We start from the raw sequence: 23,249 nt of genomic DNA, 5'->3' as shown, positions 1-23,249 counted from the left end.
TACCTAGCAACTCCACTTCTTATTGTTTATCCTAAAGAAAGTCTTGCACATGTAGACAAATGTTTATTGAATGGATGCTTATTGAAATATCGGTCATCAAAATTTAGAAACAACCTCAGTTCATCCAACAGGTAAATAGTTAAACTCTGATAAAAGTCATACTAATAATGTAACATTTTAAAAGAATAAGTTAGGACTTCTGCTTCTGGGAAGATGGAATAAATATACTTTTCCCTATTCTTATCACTAAGTAAAACCAAAAACTAAGTATAACTAAAAACCCTGAACATTATAAATAAAACAAGCACAAAAAGACTCTGAAAGGTGGAGAGAAGAAGGCACGTCAGCAAGAGACCTCAGGACTCGAGGGGTGACATGGTAAGTTCCCTGGAATCCTGTTTTGCCTCATATATCCCAGAGTTGAAGCTCAAAAAGGCTGCAACCTAGAAACACCAGTGGGTGCAGACAAAAACAAAAACGAAAAACAAAAGCCTATCTCTCTAACCAAAGGACCAGAAAAGGAGGTAGACTAGCAAGACAGAAAATTTTAGACAATAATTGCTCTACTCCAGCCAAACACCACAGGAAAAAAAAAATGTGGTCCCATCCCCAACCCTACCTGCAAAGGAAGGGTTGAAAACGTAGACTGCTGCCCTTGCTAAGCTGAAACCAGGTGCCCTAAACCTCGCTACTGGAGTGATGTCAGAGAGGGCTGAGTGAGGAGCTGGGATAGACCTACTAGACAGAAAATCAGCAAGGACACAGAAGAACTCAACAACACCCTTAACCAACAGGATCTAATTTGACATTTATAGAACACTCCAACAACAGAAGAATACACATTCTTTTCAAGTGCCCATGGAACACAGACTATGTTAGGCCATATCCTGTGCCATAAAACAAACCCCAACAAATTAAAAAACAATAGAAATGAAATGGAATGTATTCCATGACCACAATGGAATCAAACTAGAAACCAATAATAACAGAAAGATAACAGGAAAATATCTAAACACTTGAAAACTAAATGGCACACTTCTAAATAATCCATGGGTCAAAGATGAAATCTCAAAAGAAATTTAAAAAATACATTGAACTGGGTGAAAATGAAAATACAACATAGCAAAATTTGTGGGATGCAACCAAAGCAGTGTTTAAAGGGAAACTTATAGTATCAAATGCTTATAATAGAAAAGAGAAAAGGTCTCAAATCAATAACCTAAATTCCTACCTTAAGAAACTAGAAAAAGAAGAGCAAAATAAAGCCAAAACAAACAGGAGAAAGGAAAATAAAATAAGAACAGAAATCAATTAAATTGAAAACAGGAAAACAGAAAATCAATGAAACAAAGAGCTGGTTCTTTGAGAAGATCAGTAAAATTGACAAACTCTAGTAAGACTTACAAAGAAAAAAATGAGAAAACAAGTTACTAATATCAGGAATGAAATGAATATCACTACAGACCCTTCAGACATCAAAAGGATAATCAAGGAACACTAAGAACAACTCTACACACTTTGAGAATTTTGATGAAACTAGACAATTCCTTGAAAAACACAAACTCCCAAAACTCACTCAATAGGAAACAGATGACTTGAATAGCTCTATAACTATTAATAAAATTGAATTCATAATTTTAAAACTCCCAAAAAAGAAATCTCCAAGTACCATGATTTCACTGGAGAATTATGCCAAATATTTAAAGAATTAACACCAATTCTACACAATCTCTTCCAGAAAATAAAAGAGAAAATGCTTCCCAACTTGTTTTATGAAGCTAGTCTTATCTTGATGCCAAATCAGATGACAGTCACACACAAAAAAGAAAACTACAGACCAATATCCCTCATGAATATAGAAGCAAAACTCCTCAACACAACATTAGCAAATAGAATTCAGTAATATGTAAGAAGAATTATACACCATTATTAAGTGGGGTCTATTCCAGGGATGGAAGACAGTTTCAATATCTGAAAATAAATCAATGTAATCTACCATATTAACAGACTAAAGAAGAACAATCACATGATCATATCAATCAAGATCAAGAGCAGAAAAAGCTCTTAACAAAATCCAACACCCATTATGACTTAAAAAAAACCCTCTCAGAAATAGGAGAAGAAAGGAATTTCCTCAACTTTAAAAAGAGCATCTACAAAAAACTTTTAGGTAACACTAAACTTAATGGTGAAGTACTGAATACTTTCCTTCTCAGCCTGGGAACAAGGCAAGGATGTCTGCCCTCACAACTCTAATTCAACATAAGGCTGGAAGTTCTAGCCAGTACAATCAGGCAAGAAAGGGAAATGAAAGGCATACAAATTGAAAATGAAGAAATAAAACTGTCCCTATTTGGAGACGACATAATGGTGCTATGTCCCAAGGAGTACAAAACAATTTCTAGAGCTAATAAATGAGTTCATCAAGGTTGCAGAATATAAAATAAGCATACACAAATAAATTGTATTTCTATATACTGGCGATGAACAAGTGGATGCCAAATTAAAAATATAATACCATTTACTCAAAATGAAATACTTAAGTGTAAATATAAGAAGACATGTATAGGACTTGTATGCTTAAAACTACAAAATGCTGATGAAAGAATTCAAAGAAGACCTAAATAAATTGAGAAATATACCGTGTTCATGGATTAGAGACTCAAAATAGTAAAGATGTCAATTCTTCCCAAATTCATATACAGGTTTAGTGCAATTCCTATCAAAATTCTAGGAGGATATTTCAGACATAGACAAGGTTATTCTAAAATATATATGGAAAGACAAATGAAATAGAATAGCCAAAACAATTTTGAAAAAGAAGAATAAAGTGGGAGGAATCACTCTACCCAATTTCAAAACTTATTATGTAGCTACAATAATCAAGACTGTATGGTGCTGGTGGAGAGATAGACGCATAAATCAATGGAGCAGAGTAGAGAACCCAGAAATAGACCCACACAAATAAGCCCAACAGATTTTCAACAAAGGTGCAAAAGCAATTCAATGGAAGAAAGACAGCCTTTTCAAATGGTGCTGAAGCAGCTGGACATAGGCAAAAATGAACCTTGACCTGTGTAGTGGGTTGAATGGTAGCCCCCAAAAGATATGTCCATGGCCTTATCTAGAAAATAGGTCTTTGCAGATGTGATTAAGTCAAGGATCTTGAGATGAGGAGATTATTTTGGATTATTCAAGTGGGCCCTAAATCCAATGACAAATATCCTTATGAGACAGACACACAGAGGAGAAGATACACACAGAGGAGAAGGTGATGGGAAGACGGAGGCAGATATCGTAGTGATGTGGCCACAAGATAAGGAAGCGCAGGACTACTGACAGCCACCAGAAGCTGGAAGAGGCAAGGAAAGATCCTTACCTAGAGCCTCCAGAAGGAACATGGCCCTGCTGACATCTTGATTTCAGACATCTGGCCTCCGGGACCATGAAAGAATGAATTTCTCTTGTTTTAAGCTACTAAGTTTATGGCAATTTGTTATGGCAGTCTCAGGAAACTAATACGACCTGTCTCATACTTTATACAAAAATCGACTGAAAATGTATCACAAGCTAACTTTCTTGTGGTGATCATTTTGCAATATATACGTGCATCAAATCATCACGTTGTACACCTTAAACTTATACAACATTATATGTCAATGATATCGCAATAAAGCTGGAAAAAATGCATTGCAAATTTAAATGTAAAATGTAAAACTATAAAATTTTTAGAAAAAGGCAAATGTTTGGAATCTAGAGCTAGGCATATAAGCTAGATCTTACACTTGACAATCAAAACATGACATGAACAGACAATTCACTGAAAAGGATACATGAATGGCAAATAAGCACATGAGATGTTCAGTCACTTGCCATTTTAATGCAAATTAAAACCACAATAAGATACCACTACACACCTATCAGAATGGCTAAAATAAAAAAAAAAAATAGTGACCACATCAAATGTTGGTAGAGATGCCAAGAAACTGGATCCCTCACACATTGCTGGTGGGAAGGTAAAATGGTATGGCCATTCTGGAAAACAGTTTGGCAAGTTACTTTTAAAGCTAAACTTGCTGCTACCATATGACCCAGCAGTTGCACACTTGGACTTTTATTCCAGAGAAATGAAAACTTCGGTCCACATAAAAACCTGTTACATGATTGTTCATAGCAGCTCTATTTATAACAGCCAAAACAAAACAATCCAGATGTCATCAACGGGTGAATGGATAAACTATCTGTGGTACATCCAAGCCATGGAACACGCACTACTCAGCAATAAAAAGGCACAGACTGTTGATCCAGGCAACAGCATGGATGAATCTCCAGACAATTATGCTGGCTGAAGTAAACACACAGTTCCTAAATGTTATATACTGTATGATTCTATTTACAAAACATTATTGAAACGACCTAAATTTAGAATGGAGAACAGATTATTAGTTGCCAGAGGTTAAGGAGGGGGTAGGGGTGGGAGGAAAGTGGGTGTCGTTATGAAACGGCAACTTGAAGGATCCTTGTGGTGATGGAGCTTTTCTGTATCTTGACTCTCTCAATGTCACTATCCTGCTTGTGATAGTGTACTAGGGTTTGTGAGAGGTCAGCATTGAGGGAAGCTGGGTGAAGGGTATATGGGATCTCTCTGTATTATTTTTCAAACTACACGTAAATCTATAATTATCTCAAAATAAAAAGCTAAATTAAAAAAGGATGAGCTAGGTCCACATGTCCTAACATGGCAAAGTTTCCAAGATATATTGTTCAGTGAAAACAGCAAGTTACAGACCGGTCTATATGGTGAAATACCATTTATTTTTAAAAACCCACCCACAAGCAGACTTTGTATACACAGGAAAAGATTTGGAAGAAGGCACTCTACGCTGGTAACAGCGGTTACCTCTGGAGAGCAGAGCTGGGGAGGGAAGAGGATTTTCACTGTGGCTGGATTGTTTGATTTTTTTCACAATGAGAATATCTTATATGGTACTCATATAGTAAAAACATTATCCTGGACACAGCTGCAGTGTTCTAGGAATTCAAACCTTTGTTTTGCTTGTCCTGATCTGACCTATCCCTGTTTCACCATCCATGTGGCCAGGGGACCCAGCTCACGCCCACTGCCCTTGAGCCTCAAGGAAGTGGCTCCTGAGCCTACCTAATCTGGAAACAGCCTCACTAGCTGATTACCTCTGAGGTATGGAAGCACCACCTGGACGGGCCAATGTCCCTATGACTATGAATCTACCCACTGCTGCCGACAACTTACAAAACACGCAGGAAGCTCAGCCCACACTAATCAATGCGACAACAGTTTCCATAAGGGTCAAGTCAACAAACTGTGATGCAAGTTTTAACTCTGGGGGCAGCAAAGGTCTCCTCACCCTCTTGACCTGAAACATGACAGCAATTGAGCCTCTTTGGAGGAAACTGAGAGCGGCAGGTATGATTAACGATCAGATACCTACACGCAGCTGTGCCTGGTTGAGAGCCGACTTACTCTTGGAGGCCCCTGAGAGTGCATTCATTCATTCACTATATATTTACTGAGCACTTACTATGTGCCAGGCACTATTCTAGGCTCTGATAATAGCAGTGAATAAAACAAAATCTCTTCCCTCGTGGAGCACCCATTCTGGTGGGCGAGCAGACAATAGGTAAGACAAGTAAACAAATTATATGTTAGATGGTATTCAGTGCTATAAAAAACACAGCATGGAAGGAGGATATAAAGTTTTGGGTGCAGGGGGTTGAAATTTTGGAAATGGTGGTCAGAGAAGGCCTCACTGAGAAGGGAACATTTCGGTGGAGATCTGAAGGAAGCAAGGGAGCCAGCTACAAAGCTATCCAGTGGTTCTGGATATTTTCCATTTGCCCCTCCAGACCTTGTCCACCCTTCTCCACCCAGCTTTGTGCCCTGGCAGGCTGACCTGTATGGACTGCATCAACAGGTTCCCTTGTCCTCTGGCTTTGGGTTAGGTTTGACCAATGGGAGGCACCTGTAAGGAAATGAGAAGGAAAAAGAAAGTGAGATTTTTCATCAGGGGTTGGCTGCATCCCTCTACCACAGAGCATAGCTCCTGTCAGGTGGCCCTCACCATACAGCAACCCTTCCCCAGTTCCCATAACCACTCTCTCCCAGGGGCCTGACAGATACACTGGGGAGAAACATTCCAGGCAGAAGGAAAAGAAGGACAAAGCACAAATGTGCTTGGAAAGCTTAAAGAATGATCAGACTAGTGTGGCTGGAATGGCAGAGGTGACGGAGGGATTGGTAGGAGATAATGTCAAGAGGTAAGGGAGGCCAGACTATGAGGGCTTTGCAGGCTACCGGAAAGACTTTGGCTTTTAACATGAGTGAGACGGGGAGCAATTGGAGGATGCTGAACAAAAGACTGACATACTCAAACTATGTTTTAACAGCATCGCTTTAGGAGACTGGTGACAGGCAAGAGAGGATGGTGGCTTAAATTAGAGTGGTAGCAATGGAGATGGTGAGAAGTGGTCGGATTCCAAATAGGTTTTAAAGGGGGTGCTGAAGAATCCTGTTAACTAAAATGACCAGAGAAAAAGCCCAAACCCAAGACCAGAGACTTACTACCCTGCTTGTCATTGTATATCACTAAAAATTCTGTTATTCAGTAAGATTTCAGCATGACAATCCCAATACCCTACTACTTGTGTGGGACGCACAATTCTAGGCCAAAGGCCAACCCTCAAAGTTTCCCCAGACTGTACCTGACTCCAGAACAACTCCAGAAAACTATCATCACGGACTTTCTAGCCAAGCAACCCCACTCTAAAGCCAGAACTCTATAAGGGTCGTGTTGGGCGCCATTTTGTCCCGATTGGCTCCAGCCACTCTGTCTCCATGGGCTCCTCCATGAGCTGGCCTAACCATGTCACATCAGAATTCTGGGAAACACTGTCCACACCTGCCCTGTCCATACCTCCTGTCCTCTGCTCATCATCACTCACAGGCTGGCAGCAGACAGATCACATCCATCAACCACTAAGCAGAGAGAGATGGGTCCCAGGGGCAGTCAGAACACAGTGTGGGCAACATCTCAGGTACCATGACTTTAATAAGGATTTTAAAATTTGCCGGGAAAGCAGGCAACCATCAACCATAGACAGATCATCGGAAAGGAGGGAAAAATAGAAAGCTTGGCCCCACGGGCTGAAAGCTCCAGCCTGAAATATCTCCTGGGAACAAAAGCACCCCGGCATTTTTTGGTGCACACTGTTAACTCTCAGGATAACGCCTGTTGCTTCATATTCGTGAACCCCCAGCAAAGGCACCCAGCTGGAAAGTGGAGAACAGCACATGATTCTGAGGGCTCATTTCAGAGCCAGGAAAAACTGATGGTATTTTGTTTATGTTCAAAGAAATCAATCCAAAGAGATCAGCCCCACAGCCAAAGTCAGCAAGACCGGGGAGCAAATTGCTGCCAACCAAGGAGGGGTCGACCTGCACTGGAATCCTGGATCCAACAGTTTCAAGCTGTGTGCCCTTGGGTAAGATTCTTAACCCTCCAAGGACCTCAGTTTCCTAATCTGTAAAATAGGGACAATACCTACTTCATAGGGTTGCATTAAGGATCGAATGAGCTCACGTGTATAAAATGTATGTGGCATAGCTTCTGGGGTACTAGCTGCTCACTACCTGTTGGTTTTCTTCTCATGCCCACTTTTCTTTGGCAAGAGCCTGGCCAGTCGCGTAGGGCAACTATGGGGTTCCAGTGGTCCCCGTGCCTTTACGAAGAGCTCTCTGAGGAATTTTCCAGCTCTTTCATGCCAATGCTGTTTTCTGCTCTTTACTGAAAGGGCATCCTGGGTAGCTGGCATTTGATCCCAGCAGGACATGGTACCATGCACAGCTTGGCATTGAAGGGCACTAATGCCTATTAATTAATTGTACATTCAGCTGACCTGCCTAAGCAGCTGCTTTCATTTCCAGAATCCCAAATCTTTTCTTATTCCATTCCAGGTTATTTGAATCCCTTATGTATGTAAGCTGCTGACGCAGACCTTTGCTCCCTGCTCTCCTCTCATCCTCTCAGCCTCTCCCCTCTGCTCCATACTGCTCCCTCTGCCTGTCCCTTGCCTTGGTTCTCCATCTTTTTCCTTATCTTCCCAAGCTCTTGCTCGAATCCTCATCTGAAGACAGTGCTTAAGGGGAGAGAGCAGTTAAAGGTGGCTCAGGTGGACCCATGGTCAGGCTTGGGGTAAACAATTCCACTTCCCCTTTGCCCTGTTGTACCAGCCCATCCCCAAGCCCACTTTCTGTTCATTCACAGGTTTGGATTACAAGGCAAAACGAGACATGGCTACCGCCCTCAGAGAACTCCTAGTCTAGTGGGAGAGACAGACAGCCCCATGGTGTATATGAAGAGCTGGAGAGGGGGTTGCAGAGGTGGGAAAGTGTCTGGTTGCCTCTGAGGGGTCAGGGAAAGCTTTACAAAAAAGAGGAACTTGGCCTTGAAGCCTGAGTATATTTTTCCAAACAGAGAGAGGGTCAACAGGCATCTCAGGGGAGGAGGGGGCATGGAGGAGAGAAGGGCAGTGTGTGTTTGGGGTTCTGTGCAGCCAGATGGTAAGGTCTAGGAGATAAGCAGCAATGAGCCTTGGAAGGAGAATCTGGAGCCAGCTCGCCAAGGGCATGCCAGGCTGACGGGAAGCTGGATTGCAGGGGGTTACAGTGCAAGGCTGAGGAGGCTGGATCTGGTGAATGTTGGGAAGGGACATGATGAAAGCTGTGTTTTAAGAAGATAATTCTGGAAGGCAGAGAGACCAGAAGAAGAACAGAGACGAGTTAGGAGGCTGCTGCAATGGTCCTGGCACAAGCTGAGGCCCGGAACTTGAGTGTTGACCATGGGAATGGAAATTAAGTGGCAGAGAAGAGATACCTCTGGGGCCTACTTCTCCAGCTCTGGCCTTTATCCTGGATTCACTCTTCACCTTTCCCCGGTGCCTTCTCCCTTGACGATCTTAACGGATCCTGGGCCTCAACTCCCACCTCAATGTGGATTTATCCCAAATCCATATCTTGAGATCTGACCTCTCATCTGCCCCTGGGACCAGCTTCTGGCTGCTCTCTGGACATTCCCAGGTAACCATCTCATCAGCACATTCAAAACTGTCATTGTGGTGCCTGCGCTTCAGCCCTAAACCAGCTCAGGAGAACCGTGTACCTCAGCTCACCATTAGCCAGGGGCCTAACTCAGGGACTGAAGGATCATTTTACACCTTTCTAGGGCAGACATGATTTCCCAGTTCTAAACCACCAATTTATATGTGGACTTAGAGGACTCAACACATTCACACCTTGGGGATGGCCTTCCTTCACCCACTCACTGTCAAGTTCCTCAGCGGTGGCCCTCGGCCAGGGGTGGGCCCTCCCCGGCCCTGGAAGAATTTGGAAATGTGTAGAGGCCTTTCTGGTTGTCACAATGACTCCAGGTTACTAGTGGCACTTAGGGTCAGGAATCAGGATAACCATCCTGCAATGCTCTGGTGCTTCCCAAACAGCAAAGGATGATCTCACCCTGAGCGCCAAGAGTGCTCTCACTGAGAACCACCGTGACCACAAGCTCGCTGAGGGCAGGGACTCCGTCTGTTTTGTTCTCTCCTTTGTTCCCAGCATGTAGCAGAGTGCACAGCACACAAGGGTGTGCAATAAATGTTCGTTAAATTAATAAATTGACTCATGCCTTCATGTAACCAACACCTACTGAGCACTACCCTTGGTGCTGGGGCCAGAAAGATGAACAGGACTTGGGCAGTGCCTTTGGACCTTAGCCAACTCTAGCTGGGTAGGGTAAAGATGATCTCGAGACGGAGGCTAAAAGTCAAGAATGCCTCACCTTCCATGACTACCACAGGGCCCCTTCCTAGCAAGGTAAACGTGCTACTAGTTAAATGCTGAGTGGACAGTTCATTCATTCATTCAATCACCACTTGAATTGCACATGAAACTTCACAGCACTTTCTCAGACATGATCTTGCTGGAGTCAGGCTGGGAGGAGACGAGGGTCGGGGCAGGGGCTGGAAGCAGAGTAGGGGCCTGAGAGGTTCCTGCCCAGCTCGGGGTGGAACAGACAGCCCCAATCAGACAGTCTCCTGGGATTGGGGTGGGGGTCTGGTGTGAATGGAAATCTGTGCCACATGGCCTGAATTGCAGGGGCCGGCCTCAGGCTCCCACAGCCCCAAACACTTCCAGATGGATTCATTTATAACTCCCAAACCAGAGGCAGCACTCGGCTCCTTTTCCTCACTCTCCTCCCCACTCCTGGAGCAAGCCTTGGCTGCCCTTTCCCACTCCGGAAACCAGCAGGAGACGGGGAATGTGCAGGACTGCTTAGCCGCGGCCACAGCCACAGCCGCAGCCTGGGCTCCTGGTCACCGCCTGTCCCCTAGGTGGCAACAGCAGCTCACTGTGTGGGTGTGCTGACTGAGCCTGGCCATACTCCTGCCTACCTGGGTCATCTGGGCTCTCTCAGGCCAGCTGCTAGATGGGTAGTGCGAGCCAGGCACGTTCACTCAGGCAAGTTGCCATTCCAGACCTGCAGCCACTTCATAAAGCACAGTCACACCCATGTCTTCTCATTCTCTGTCTCCAGGAGAGTCTGAGCTCCTCCCCTCCGCTTCTCCCACAGGATACTACTTCTCACTGTATAGGCTGCCAGAGGCTTTGGACATTTTCTAAATCAGGAAGCCAAAGCTCAGGGGGTTGAGTAACTTGCCCAAGGTCACACAGGACGTTAAATAGCAGAGTCAGAAGTCTAAAGCCCCAAGCTCTATCGCTGATGCAAGTGCCTCCTAAACTTCAAGTTTCCTCATGTGTGAAGTGGGGCTAATGCTTGGGAGGTGGTCTGGTTAGAAGTGTTGGCTCTGGAAGTGCTCTGCATAGAGCATGTGCCGGTTCTGTCATTTGGCTAGCTGGATGACCTTCCATGAATCACTCTCCCCCTCGGTAACTCAATTTCTTTATCTTCTTTTAAGGATTAAAGAGATAATGACTTTAAATGGCTTAGCACAGTGTCTAGCCCAAAGTATGCCTACAAGAAATAGTGGCTGATGTGGTAGTTTATTGCTCAGTCACATCATTACAGAGCTCCCAGCCCCCATCTCTTGAAATATGGGCCAGGCCCCAGACAAATACTGCTGCATGACTCCTCACACAGAGAGAGAACTAGACTTGGGCTTGGAGAGATTAAGCGACTCGCTTAAGGCCATACTTGTAGGAATAGAGGAGGGGCTTGAACCCATTTCTAGGTGATTCCAAGGCTACGGATTCCATGCTTCCTATAGAGTCTAAAAGATAAAAGCCCCTACATGTGCCCTTAGCTGAGTCTCTGCCCTGTATCTCCAACGCCCCCCTGCCCACCCCCTGCCGCCCTATCTTGCCTCCTTTAGGACTGGCCCAGGAACTTCCTCCTTCCCAGAGGTTCAGCCCACCCAGGTGGCCCTAAGCAGGGCCTGTGAACACATCAGGCCTGGAGGAACCTAGTGGTCCTGGGGCTGAAGCCTTCCCCCCTCCCTCCCCTCCTAGCCATGGCTGGAACTGGTGGTGGCTGGAGAGACAGGGTGTCAAAGAAGGGAGACAAAGATGCCAGAATCAAGCTTCTAGATGCACTATATTTGCTTCCTGTACAACCTCCTTGCCCTCAAAGTTACTCAGAACCAGTCTGGCAAATCCACCTCCGCATCCAAAAGTCCACACAAATTTTCCCGCAGCTGTTCAGCAACACATGACACCAGATTTCTGCCCCAGTAGGAGTCTTCAGTATTCTCACATTCCTTTCTGCTTGCTGCTGCGCAATTAAACATGCATAATTTCTCCATGTTTTCCCATCCGCACCACACGTCAGCACCACCAGTGCCGGCCTGCGAGAATGGCACAATCTCCATGTGCATATGGACAAGGGAACCAGCAGATGCTTCTCTCAAGTGAACGTGACTCACCAAATGGGCTCCAAATCCCATCAACAATTAGCTTCAATCTATCTATATTTCCCTCATCTTCTCAGTAGGCTGCTCAGGATGCTCAGAATTCCTGATAGTCGGTGAATAAGTGCAGAGCTATTTAATAAATGCCCAGCACAGAAAGGGCATTTAATACATGCTTAATCTCTATCCAAACGAAGTAACTCTAAAGAGTTTGTGGACAAACATTACCAGAGAGCCCGAGGGGCAGCTCCTGTCTGCTTCCAGCACTGATGCTCAGGAAAGCTTCCTCATTGAACAAAGGTGCTGGCCCTTACCCCAGAAACTACCAGATCCACAGCCCCAGCCCTACTGTACAGGTTCTCTGGGCCTCAGTTTCCTCCTCTGTTGTTCCGAGCCATGTAACGCTGAGTCAGGTACATGGTACTTTCTCAACAAATGTTACATTTATAAAGGTTCACCTTGTAGTAAAAGTAAATTTTTACACATTCCAGAATCATCTAGAGGATGACCACTCTTTCAGGAAATTATTCTCTTAATATTTATGGAGCATCTACTGCGTACAGAGCAGCATGGAAGAAACAAAATACATTCAAAATAAAGTTCCTTTCCTCCAAGAGACTGTAATATAGGTGGACATTCAGGCACACATGGAATATTCCAGAATTGCAGAATGCCTTTAGGAGCCAGGCAAGTACTATAAATGAGTGAAGGAGGCTGGAGTAATACAAAAATAGGGAGTGGTGGGGACTGTGGCAAGCTGGAGAGCATATGCTCCATCTAAAGGGGAAGCTGCCACCCCAATTCAGCTAGCTACCATCATGTGGGAAGGCAGAGCCAATACTAGTAGACTTTCTCTTTTCAAAGAAGCCAGAAATCCAGATTGTAGGAAAAGATTGCTAATTTTTACATGTTAGCAAATAATTTTAAAAAGAAAGAAACCAGGTACAGACCAAACAAAACATATCTTTGGGCATTATTCGGCCCACTAGCCACCAGTTTGTGACCTCTCCATAATGAGAGAGGATAAAGTATCAAAATAAGCGTTACTGACAATAAGTTCTGGAGGCGCACAGAGAAGGACGTGAGTCCCTTGGGCTGGTAGGATCTGGAAAGTTTTCCTCAAGGTGGTAGACTTCAGACTGGGCCCAAAAGTGTGGGTGTGAAGCTGGTAGGCAGAAGTGAAGGGCAAAGAGCTTTTCATAAAGATGGAAGGGGGAAACAAGAAGGTTGTAGTCAGAGCTCAGAGGCAGCAAAGAGGTACGTCTGGCTGTTACGAAGACGTCCTGGGGGGAGGGGCAACTTCTGGCCATTGGTTGGTCTCAGTGGAGGAGGTTTCTCATGACCGGAATCAGGGATCTCAGCATGGAGGAAACAAGAGAAGATGGGGAATTAGTACTTGAGAGTCTGATTTTGAAAAGCCAGTCAGAGAGCAATATTAAACACAGACAGACAGATGCCTCCACAGCAGGCACGGGAAAAGGACATTTTAGTTAAGTCCAGGGACTTTCTAGAATACAGCGATGTAAAACTCTGTGAGAAGAGCAAAAAAATAATGCACGATCCTGGCTGGTAAACCACAGTACAGTGAGACCTACCACGTAGGAAAGGGGGGCTCTGGCCCCATACAAGCACTGGGGAAAGGAAAAAATGAACAGGAGCTTTGAAAAAGCCAGCAATCCACAAAAATCCTGGAAACTATTTTAAAAACACCTTAGTAAGAGCAAAGGTAAAATATATGTCCAGAATTAAAAGCCCTAGGGATTAGAAACCGTTCTCCCACAGGGCTCTCTGGCAGACTAGGAGAGTGACTGAAGGAAAAAAGGCATCTTACCCCAGAGTGGAGAGCGTGAGGACGTGTGGCGTGCAGGTGGCGGGGAGAATAATGTCGGCTCTGCATCAGATTATGTAACCACTAAAACAAGAGGCAAGGTGGTAAGGGTCATGGAAAGAACACAAGTGTGGTAGGCAGAATTATGGCCCTCCAAAAGATGTCCACGTCCTAAAGACCCAGAACCTGTGAATATGTTACCTTAAACGGCAAGTTCAGAAATAAGATTTGCAGATGGAATTAAGGTTGCTAATCATCTGACCTTGAGATGGGGAGAGTCGCCTGCACTTTCCAGGTGGGCCCAGTGTAATCACAAGGACCCTTATAAAGTAAAAGAGGGAGGTAGGAGAGGCAGAGGTCGAGAAGGAGATGTGACAACAGAAGCAAGGGCAGAGAGATGGACGTGAGAAAAACTTGACCGGCCATTGCTGGTTTTGAAGATGGAGGAAGGGGACGAAAGACAAGGAAGGCAGGCAGTGTCCAGAAGCTGGAAAAGGCTTTTTCTGGAAGCCTTACTTACTGGAAAAGGAAACAGATTCTCCCCTAGAGCCTCCGGAAGGAATGTAGTCCTGCCGGCACCTTGAGTTTAGTCCAGTGACACCCATTTCAGACTCCTGACCTCCAGAACTGTACGATAATGAATTTGTGTTACTTGAAGCCACTAAGTTTGTAGAAATTTGTTACAGCAGCAATAGGAAACTCATACAACTAGCTTTGGACTCAGACAGATGTAGGGCTTAATCCTGGCTCTACTACATACCAATTACTTGACCTTAGTCCAGTCACTTAACCTCTCTGAGCCTCAATATCCTCATCTCATTCTCACAAATGCTGTCCATAATACCTACTTCACAGAGTTGAGGTGAAGAGCAACTGAGATGATGAACATAAAGAGATAGCAGAGCCTGGCACAGAGAAGGTATCCAGCAATCCAGCAATGTTCTCTTCTTTCTCTCAATGCATTTGATGAAACAGTAATTAATACTTAGGCCCAGTGGTGCTCTGGTAAATGTTGAGCAATCGGCTCTCAAAAAAAAATGCATGCCTATATATATATATATATATATATATATACATAAATTTACTTATAATAATGTAAAGCACACAATTTATGAATAATAATGAAATATATAACATTCTTTATTGCAAATTCCGTATAGTCAATTGATTTTCATATAATGCCTTCATTGATTTTGCTGAACTCATATCCATAGCCAACCTACAGTTGCAACAGAAGAGCGAGTATAGCTCCTACATGGATGGCGGGTGATATTTTCATTTATGTTAATGAGTAAGAAGAAAGTGCAACAATAAAGAAGTGTTGGAACTTGACAAACTCATCAATAATAGGAACAACTTCTTTGCTGAATCAGATAATAGTTTCCATGTACTGGAAGCATATTTCCTCAATTTTTTGTGTGCTATTCACAAAGTAACACCTGCAGACACAACACACTTTTAAGTTTAATGTACATTAACATTATCTTCATGACTTTCTTAAGTCTAGAGTACAATGAACAAAACAAGAATCCAAGCCCTGATTTGCAGCATTCTCAGGTTTCCATGAGATAAATACTCCCACTGTGGCCTATTTCAAGCTACCTATGTGACATCACCAGACACAGAATGGGAAAAGATGTTCAGCAGCACCCCACTGAGATGCAGTAGATGCGAATCGCTTACGAGTACAGATCATAGTAAAATAATTAAGAAGCAGCGAATTTTAAGTACTTTTTTTAAAAAAAGATTTTATTTTTCCTTTTTCTCCCAAAGCCCCCCAGTACATAGTTGTGTATTTTCAGTTGTGGGTCCCTCTAGTTGTGGCATGTGGGATGTCACCTCAGCATGGCCTGACAAGCGGTGCCATGTCTGCACCCAGGATTCGAACTGGCGAAACCCTGGGCCACCAAAGTGGAGGGCGAAAACTTAACCACTCGGCCACGGGGCCGGCCCCTTAAGTACTTATTTTCGTTTTTAATATAATTTATTTAATTGTAGGTTTATATAATTTAATATTTTTAACAGTTAATTTCTTGTTTTGAGATAATTTTAGACTTACAGAAGAGTTGCAAAAGCAGTACAGAGAGTTCCCCTATATCCTTCATCTTGCTTCCCCTTATGTTGACATTTTACATCATTATAAAACATTTCCCAAAACTGAGTAATTAACCTTGGCACAACATTATTAACTAAAGTATAAAACTTATTTGGATTTCACCAGTTTTTCCACGAAAGTCCTTTTTCTGTTCTAGGATCCCAGGTTGTATTTAGTTGGTCATTTATTTGGCAGAATGTCCCTCAATTTCAGCTTGTCTTCTGTTTCCTCATATAATTTAATTTTTAACGACGGCTGTGTTAACAATTGGCTCTCACCAGCCACAACAAGCCAGCTCCAGCACAGGGCTACCTAGGATGCTCTAAGCAAAACTGACAAACAATTCATTGGTTTTCTTCATTACTTCCACAAATATTTATTGAGCGCCCTCTAGGGGCTAGTGCTGGGGATGTGGAGATGACCAAAATAGCCCTTGTCACTGAGAAAATTACAGGTTAGGAGATGGGACAGAGCAGTAACAGACAATACCCCTAGAGTGATCAGGGCTATGATAGGGGAAATAGAACGCGCTGGAGCACTCAGAGGCGGGAGGGACCAACCCTGCCTGGGGAGGTCAAGGAAGGCTTCACAGAGAAGTAAGGAGGAGCAAGAGCTCCCCAGGGGGAACGAAAGGAGATAAGATGATGTCTGAATTAAGTCTTGATACATGAGTGGGAATGACCGTTCAGCTGAGGAAGCAGAAGGAAAAAGAGACACCCACTTATTCTTTCATCAGATAAGCATTTATTAGGCATCAATTCTATACTGCACTCTGGAGATGCCCGAACATGTAATGAATAAGGGCACTCAAGTGTGAGAAGGGTTATGATGGCACAAGATGGTGCCTGGGCCGTCTTTAAGATGAGGCGGTGTTTGTACGTGTGAAAGTAGTGCCATGAACAAGCATGAGGCATGAAAGCACTAGCCAGACGCCTCCTCCCTGGGAGTGCAGAGGGATCTTGGGGAAAACTCTCAGGCTGCTACCATCATTTTACCTAGTACAACCAATAGCTTCTGCTAGAGGACAACTGATGCCAGAACCTTCCTATGCAGGCACCGCATGTTCACAGCCCCCCTCTCTCCGGCCTCTTATACTCAGACCCCCATGTACAGATCCCTGGGAGCTACACTTAGCAACTGACCCCTACCTTGGGCAGACAGCTTATAAATCCTCGCAGGATGAGGTAGTGTTGACAAGGTATTGGGGACCAACTCAAGGCAGGGGCCCTTGATCTGAGACCAGGACCCCTAGAAGAGCTCCTACGTCACTTCCTACATACAACTCCCCGCCACTCTCTTGATACTGCTTTATTATCTTCATAGCATGTATTACTATCTGAAATTATTTGTTTTTACTTGCGTTTGCCTGTCTCCTTCCACTAGAATCTCAGCTCCTCAAAAGTAGAATCCTTATCTGTCTTGTCATCAGTATATCCCCAGCTCCCAGCTCAGGGCCTGGCCTATAGGGGTATTCGTGAAATATTTGTGGAATGAACGAGTGAATAAAGGAATGGGTGGAAGGATGCTATCGCTCAGATCTGAGGGCTGCATTCCTAACCCTCTGTGGCCCAAACTGTGTCCCTCAATTTTAAATCTGTTTTCTACCCTTGGTGCCTTGACTCAGAACTTGAACCTTACATGGAGGAAGAAAATTGACATGAATGAAATTCAGAGTGCTCCTCTTGGAACTGTTGTGAGAACATGAAAGAGGAACAACGAACATTTATCGTGCGTACTAAGTGCCAGTTCCCATTCTAAGCACTTTATATGTATTTAATAAATATTTGTTGAGTCTCTACTAGGCGCCAGGCACTGTGTTGGCATTAGAGATATGGCAGTGAATAAAAGCCAAAAATCTTCGCTTTTAGGGAGCTGAAATATTAGCTCATTTAATCTGAAAACAACCTTAAGATGTCAATCCTATGATTATTCTCATTTTAAAGATGAGGAAACTGAGGCACAGAGGCTGAGTAGCTTGCCCGAGATCACCCAGCTGTGGAACGGCAGAGCCAGGCAGTCTGGGCCGGGAGTGGGTCTGTGTTCTTAACCAACAGGCCCCCTTGCCTACTGAAGAGCTCTCATGTGGGGCAGTGCTTGGCGAACTTTGAATGACTTTGACAAACGGGGTTTCTACTATTCTTGGTGGGAGCATGGTGTGTTGTAGGGGCAGGAAAGAGACTAGGCCAAAGGGCTCAGAGGATACATGGAGAGCAGTGGTCTCGGAGGTGCCTTTGACACTTCTTGGGCCAGGAGGGCACTAGCTGTGCTGTGTCTCTGGGGTCCTGTTGGCCCCTTGCTGGAGACTGCCAGACTTAGCAGACTCGTGTGGAGTAAGGCTTCATGAAGGAGGCTGAAAAGCCCTCCCCACCAGCACATGCTTAGCTTTGTCTTTTTTTTGGGGGGGGGGGGGCGGCTAGAGTTCTGTCCTGGTCCCCCTTCTACTGATTTGTTGCCCTTATGGGGTCCCTGTCCCACCCCCCCTTGCCATAGTCCTCCCATTCAGCCTCCCAGTCCGTGAGGACAAAGGAAAGTTTGGCCAACCCCCACTGGGCTTTTCTAGTTTTCTGTTTCCATTGGAACAAAGAACAGCTCACAAGTGCTCTCTGATCTTTGGAATGAGAAAGGAAAATAGTTTATCACATGGAGTACCCTGCACACACCACCCCCATTGCTCACTGGTCTCAGTCTCCCAGGACACCCAGATTCCTGGCAGGGCTAGACGTGGAAGGCGCCTCCCTTCTGCTCAGCCCTCAGGGATCCGGCAGGAGAGTGATGACTTCCATCTGGGCTGGCCTGTTTTCCACCCCTTGGGCTCCACCTGTGGCCTAGATGGAGCAGAAGGAAGAACGAAGCATTCCCCCTTCTGCCTTTCTCATAGCTCCAACCACACAGATGAGCCTCCTAGGCCTTGGTCAGCATATTTCCAAGGGATTCCTCCAGAAAGAACTGAGGTTGTGTGGGACCTTGGGCAAATTCCTTAACCCCTCCAAGACTCAGTGTTCTCCTCTGAAAAACGGGTCTAAGAATGCCTGCTTCATATTGTTATTGTGAGGATTAAAATTTGAAGTGAGAAATGCTTGAAAAATGCTAGGCCTCAACTAGACTAGGTAGAAAAGTTTGGTCCAGAAGAGGGGATGCGATTGCTCCAGAGATGGGCCTACCTGAGTGGTAGGTGCGGTAGAAGTTTTTGCTCTGGAAAGTGGGGTGGGACATCATCCCACCGCTGGTTTCTGCCAGACTTCTGCCCTGCGCCAGGCCTTTGGGCCACAGCCAGGCACACTTCAGGGAGCGCAGCCGGCTTGGCTGAATGCAGTACCAGGCAGCCACCCCTCTCCTCACATCATTACCTGAACAGCTATAATGTGGTGTTTTTATAGATGTGGGTTGAAAATAAGATGGCACACTGGAAGAAGTCAAGAAAGAAAAAGGGAATGGCAGGGGTGAGGACCTCTGCCCTCATTCCCATAGGGCCTAAGTGGCAAGCCCAGTTGGCCAGACCCTCACTTTGCCCCTAAGAGATTGTTGCTATGAAGTGATCATTGATATGAAGTGATCCCTCACTTCATAAATGAGCAAACTGAGGATCAGTGAGCAGAAGAGACTCACCCAAGGTCACCTGGCCAGACCTGCCAACTCCTATGGTGCAGTGGGTTCTCTGCTTCCTCTGTACAATCTGCTCCTGAGAACCCCACGTCGCATGGCCCAGAGATGGCCCAGGACAACCTCATTGATCCCCACAGTCTACCTGTTTATTCAATAAGTCCTTATTGAGGGCCTACTATGTGCCAGGCACTCAGAATACAGCAGAGGCAAAAACAGGCAAAAATTCTTGCCCTCATGGAGCTTACATTCTGGTGGAGGGGGACAGACAATAAATAAAATAAACAAGTAAAATTGTAGTAAGTTGGAAGGCAATGTCTGGTTTGGAGAAAAACGAAACCAAGGAGGGTCTCGGGGGACCAGCAGAGTTGGGGGTGCTGTTTTATAATAGGATAGTCAAAAAAGACTTCATTAAGAAGGTGACATCGAGCAGAGACGTGGATGAAGTGAGGGAGTGAGCTACGTAGATATTCAGAGGAAAAGAATTCCAGGCAGAGAGAATACCAAATGCAAAGACCCTGAAGCGGTCTGGGGAACAGCAAGGAGGCCAGTGTGGCTAGAGCATAGTGAGCGAGGGGGACAGTAGAACATGAGGCCAGACAGGTCATGGGGGAACAGATCACGCAGGGCCTTGTGGGCCATTGTAAGGACTTTGGCTTCTAGTCTGAAATAGACCCATTAGAGGGTTTTGAGCAGAGGCAGGACGTGATCTGACTTATGTTTTGTCAGGATCACTCTGGCTGCTGTGTTGAGAGTAGACTGTAGAGGATCCAAGGTATATAATTTTACATAACAGGGAGACCTGGCAGGAGGCTGTTGCAAATATCCAGGTGAGAGATGATAGCGGCACAGACCATGAAGGTGGTAACAAGGGGTTCAATTCTGGGTATTATGAAGGAGGAAACAACATGATATGCTAATGGAGTGGATGTGGAATATGAGAGAAAGAGAGGAGTCAAGAATGACTTTAAGCTTTGAGTCCTGAGCAACTGGAAAGTTGGGGATGCCATTAGCTGAGATGGGGAAAGATGCAGGAGCAGCAGGTTTGGGGGGAACGGTCAGGAGTTTGGCTTTGAACATGGTAAGTTTGAGATGCCTATGAGACACCCAACTGCATGCCTGTGAAAGCCACTGCTGGTAGCAGAGGGAGCAGAGTGCCCAGGAGCAGCAGCAGCTCTACACATCCCGTCCAACCTCGCTCACTCACTCACTTGTTCAGCAAGTAGGGAGTGAGCCCAGGCGCTGGGATACAGCTCCCCAGCTGGCCTCCCTGTTATCAGGCTCTTGACCCCCCTTCCACCTAACACATGCAGACTCCAGTGTGGGCCTTCCAAAGCCGAGGTCAGATCCGTCACGCCCCTGCTCCAAGCCCTCAGCTGGCTCCCCGCTGCCTCTGGAATAAAGGCCAAGATATGTAACATGGCCCATGAGGCCCTAAATGATCCACCCCGCTTCCTGCCACTCCCAGCCCCGTATTCCTTTCACACCAGTCACAGAGCTACTTACCAGGGCCCGAGCAGAACTCCAAGGGTCTGCTTAGGGGCTCCCCTGAGCCAAGAGAGTCCTGCCCCCTCCTCAGCTTGGTTTACTTGTTTCCTTTCTCCAGTACCTGGCCAAGCCGCCTCCTCTCACGGAAGCCTGCTCTCCTCAGCTTTTACACAGATCCAGAGGGAGCCTCCCTCAGGGAGCTCTGAGCTCCCTTTACACATTGGAGAGTGGCTGTCTGCTCTCCCATCTCTCCTCCCATTGGACTAGTTGCTCCTAGAAGGCAGGGATTGTTTCTTATTGATTCATCTCTGTACTCCAGTGCAGCCCTTGCCAAAGTATTCCATAAAAATTTATTGAATGAATGAATGGGCTAATATGCTACAACAGAGATACCAGGGGATCAAAGAAAGAAGTATTCATTTGGCCTAAGGAGGGGGGTCAGAGGAAGTATCACAGAGATGTCATTTAAACTGGGTTTGGAAGATCAGGAAAGATTTCGTCAGGCAAAAAGAATACTCAGTGATGTGCAACTAAATTTTGCTTCTCACATTGGTTACAAACTGGCAGCCAGGAGGCTGAATATGGCTTGCAGATGCTTTCGGTCGGGCCTTTTTTTTTTTGGCCTGCACAGTGTTTTCAAAAATAATGTGAGGAGACAGGCGTTATGTTTGGTCACATCACGAGTTGTCCTTCACTTGGCTAACTCTCACCCTTATGTTACCTGCCAAGGGTAGGGTGGGGAATGTGACCCTGAATGCAAATGAGTTTGCCTCCCCAAGTCAGGGAACCCCAGTACCTGCTCACTGGCCCAAATTCCTTCTGTTAAGGGGAGAACAACCTTGGCTCATTTGGACAGGGTCCCCATGCCATGTAAGCCCCATGGTCATGCCAGGCCTAGCCAGCTGGTTAGTAGCCAAGGGGATGAAGATCCGAATGCCTGCCAACGACAGGACCATCATTTCTACCTCAAACCCCCCTAGGTGTGCAAGAGCTGTCCTCACAACGGTAGGAGGAGAAGCAGGGGTTGGGCAGTGCATAGGAAGCAGCTGCAGAGCCCAGGCCAGGGCTTGGCTTGTCCCGATCCCCACTTGCTCAAAAGATAGAGAACAGCAACCCCAGAATACCCTCAGTGGCTCCTGTCTCAGCAGGAGACTGCATTTCAGCAAGAAGCCTCACTGTGTGGTGATGGCAAGGCTCTTGGCTGAACATGAGGTGCAGGTATGGGTCAGCAACCAAGTGCCAGGCCTGATATCCTCCACCTGATATGCAGAGAGAGCTGGGCTTCTAGGGCACTGGGGGTAGCAGAGTGTGCCAGAAGTGGCACAACTCAATGTGTGGACTTCCACGGCTTCCAGCTGAAATACCGCAGGCCAACTAGAAAAGGCACGGAAGCCCTCCAACACCAGCAAGCGCTGCCAGCCACAGGCCCAGCTGGCTATGTGGAAATGAAGGTGAGAGCGCGTCACTCCACGTCCATCTAGTTGACACTGGGGCTCTCAAGCCTCATCTCCCATGCTTGCTCCTGTCACTGCCAGAACATCCTGGTTTCAACCTGCATGCAACAAATCCACACATGACAGCTACCACCAGTCATATGACAAACATGTACATAACAGCACACCCACAATCACATCACCTACCACATCACGACCCCTGTGTGCACGGTCTTTGGTCCTGGCCACAGCTGAGCCCTGCCCAGCCAGCCTCTACCACCCTTCAGTGGCCGTGCTGTCTTCCACAAGCAAGTGTACCCATTTCCCCTCATACACGCGACAGGCGTATGTGTCTCACCCAACCCTTGCTGACGTGAGTTGGTTGCAGTCATGCAAAGGAAACCAACAACACGAAAAAAAATCTAAAACTGTTTCTCTAGGGCTTTGAAATGTGTCCCATGAAGTTTTTTTGGGAAAGTTTACCCTCTGCATTCAGTTTGGCTTTGACAAACAGCACTAGGGGTTCGTCTCCCTGAGTTCACAAGCTGCTTAGCAGGAAAGGGCAGAAACAGGAAGGCAAAACCACACAGAGGCAATCTCTTTTACCCCAGGAAGCTCCCTAGAGTTGTTCGGGACACATGAAACAGCTTAGTCAGAAACACTATCTGTCTTCTTCCCTCTGCCTTCTTCATTGTCCCTGTCCCCATCCCAGATGCCTACAACTGCTACATACGGGGTGGATTCACCATGTGTGTCCCCTAAATGAATAGCCCCTCTACCTCCACATTGAGTTAGGGGACAGCCAGGCTATAGGCACTCCCAAGTCACTGCAGCTGTTTGGTGCCACAGGCCA

General features: G+C 45.6%; 1 protein-coding gene across 5 annotated transcripts in view; it reads right to left on the bottom strand.

Moving 5' to 3' along the window:
* The window catches only part of NHSL2 (NHS like 2), a 233,413-nt gene that overhangs the window by 139,511 nt on the left and 70,653 nt on the right, over positions 1-23,249 (bottom strand). For all 5 annotated transcript variants that reach the window (XM_070503000.1, XM_044763928.2, XM_070502999.1 and 2 more), the window contains exon 2: positions 5,931-5,999. In XM_070503000.1, coding sequence (XP_070359101.1) covers positions 5,931-5,999 — 69 coding nt within the window. The remainder of the gene's footprint in view (positions 1-5,930; positions 6,000-23,249) is intronic.

The sequence above is a fragment of the Equus asinus genome, chromosome X (assembly GCF_041296235.1).
Source record: "Equus asinus isolate D_3611 breed Donkey chromosome X, EquAss-T2T_v2, whole genome shotgun sequence".
In the NCBI taxonomy this organism is placed as follows: domain Eukaryota; kingdom Metazoa; phylum Chordata; class Mammalia; order Perissodactyla; family Equidae; genus Equus; species Equus asinus.
This window is presented reverse-complemented; position numbering and strand designations above follow the sequence as displayed.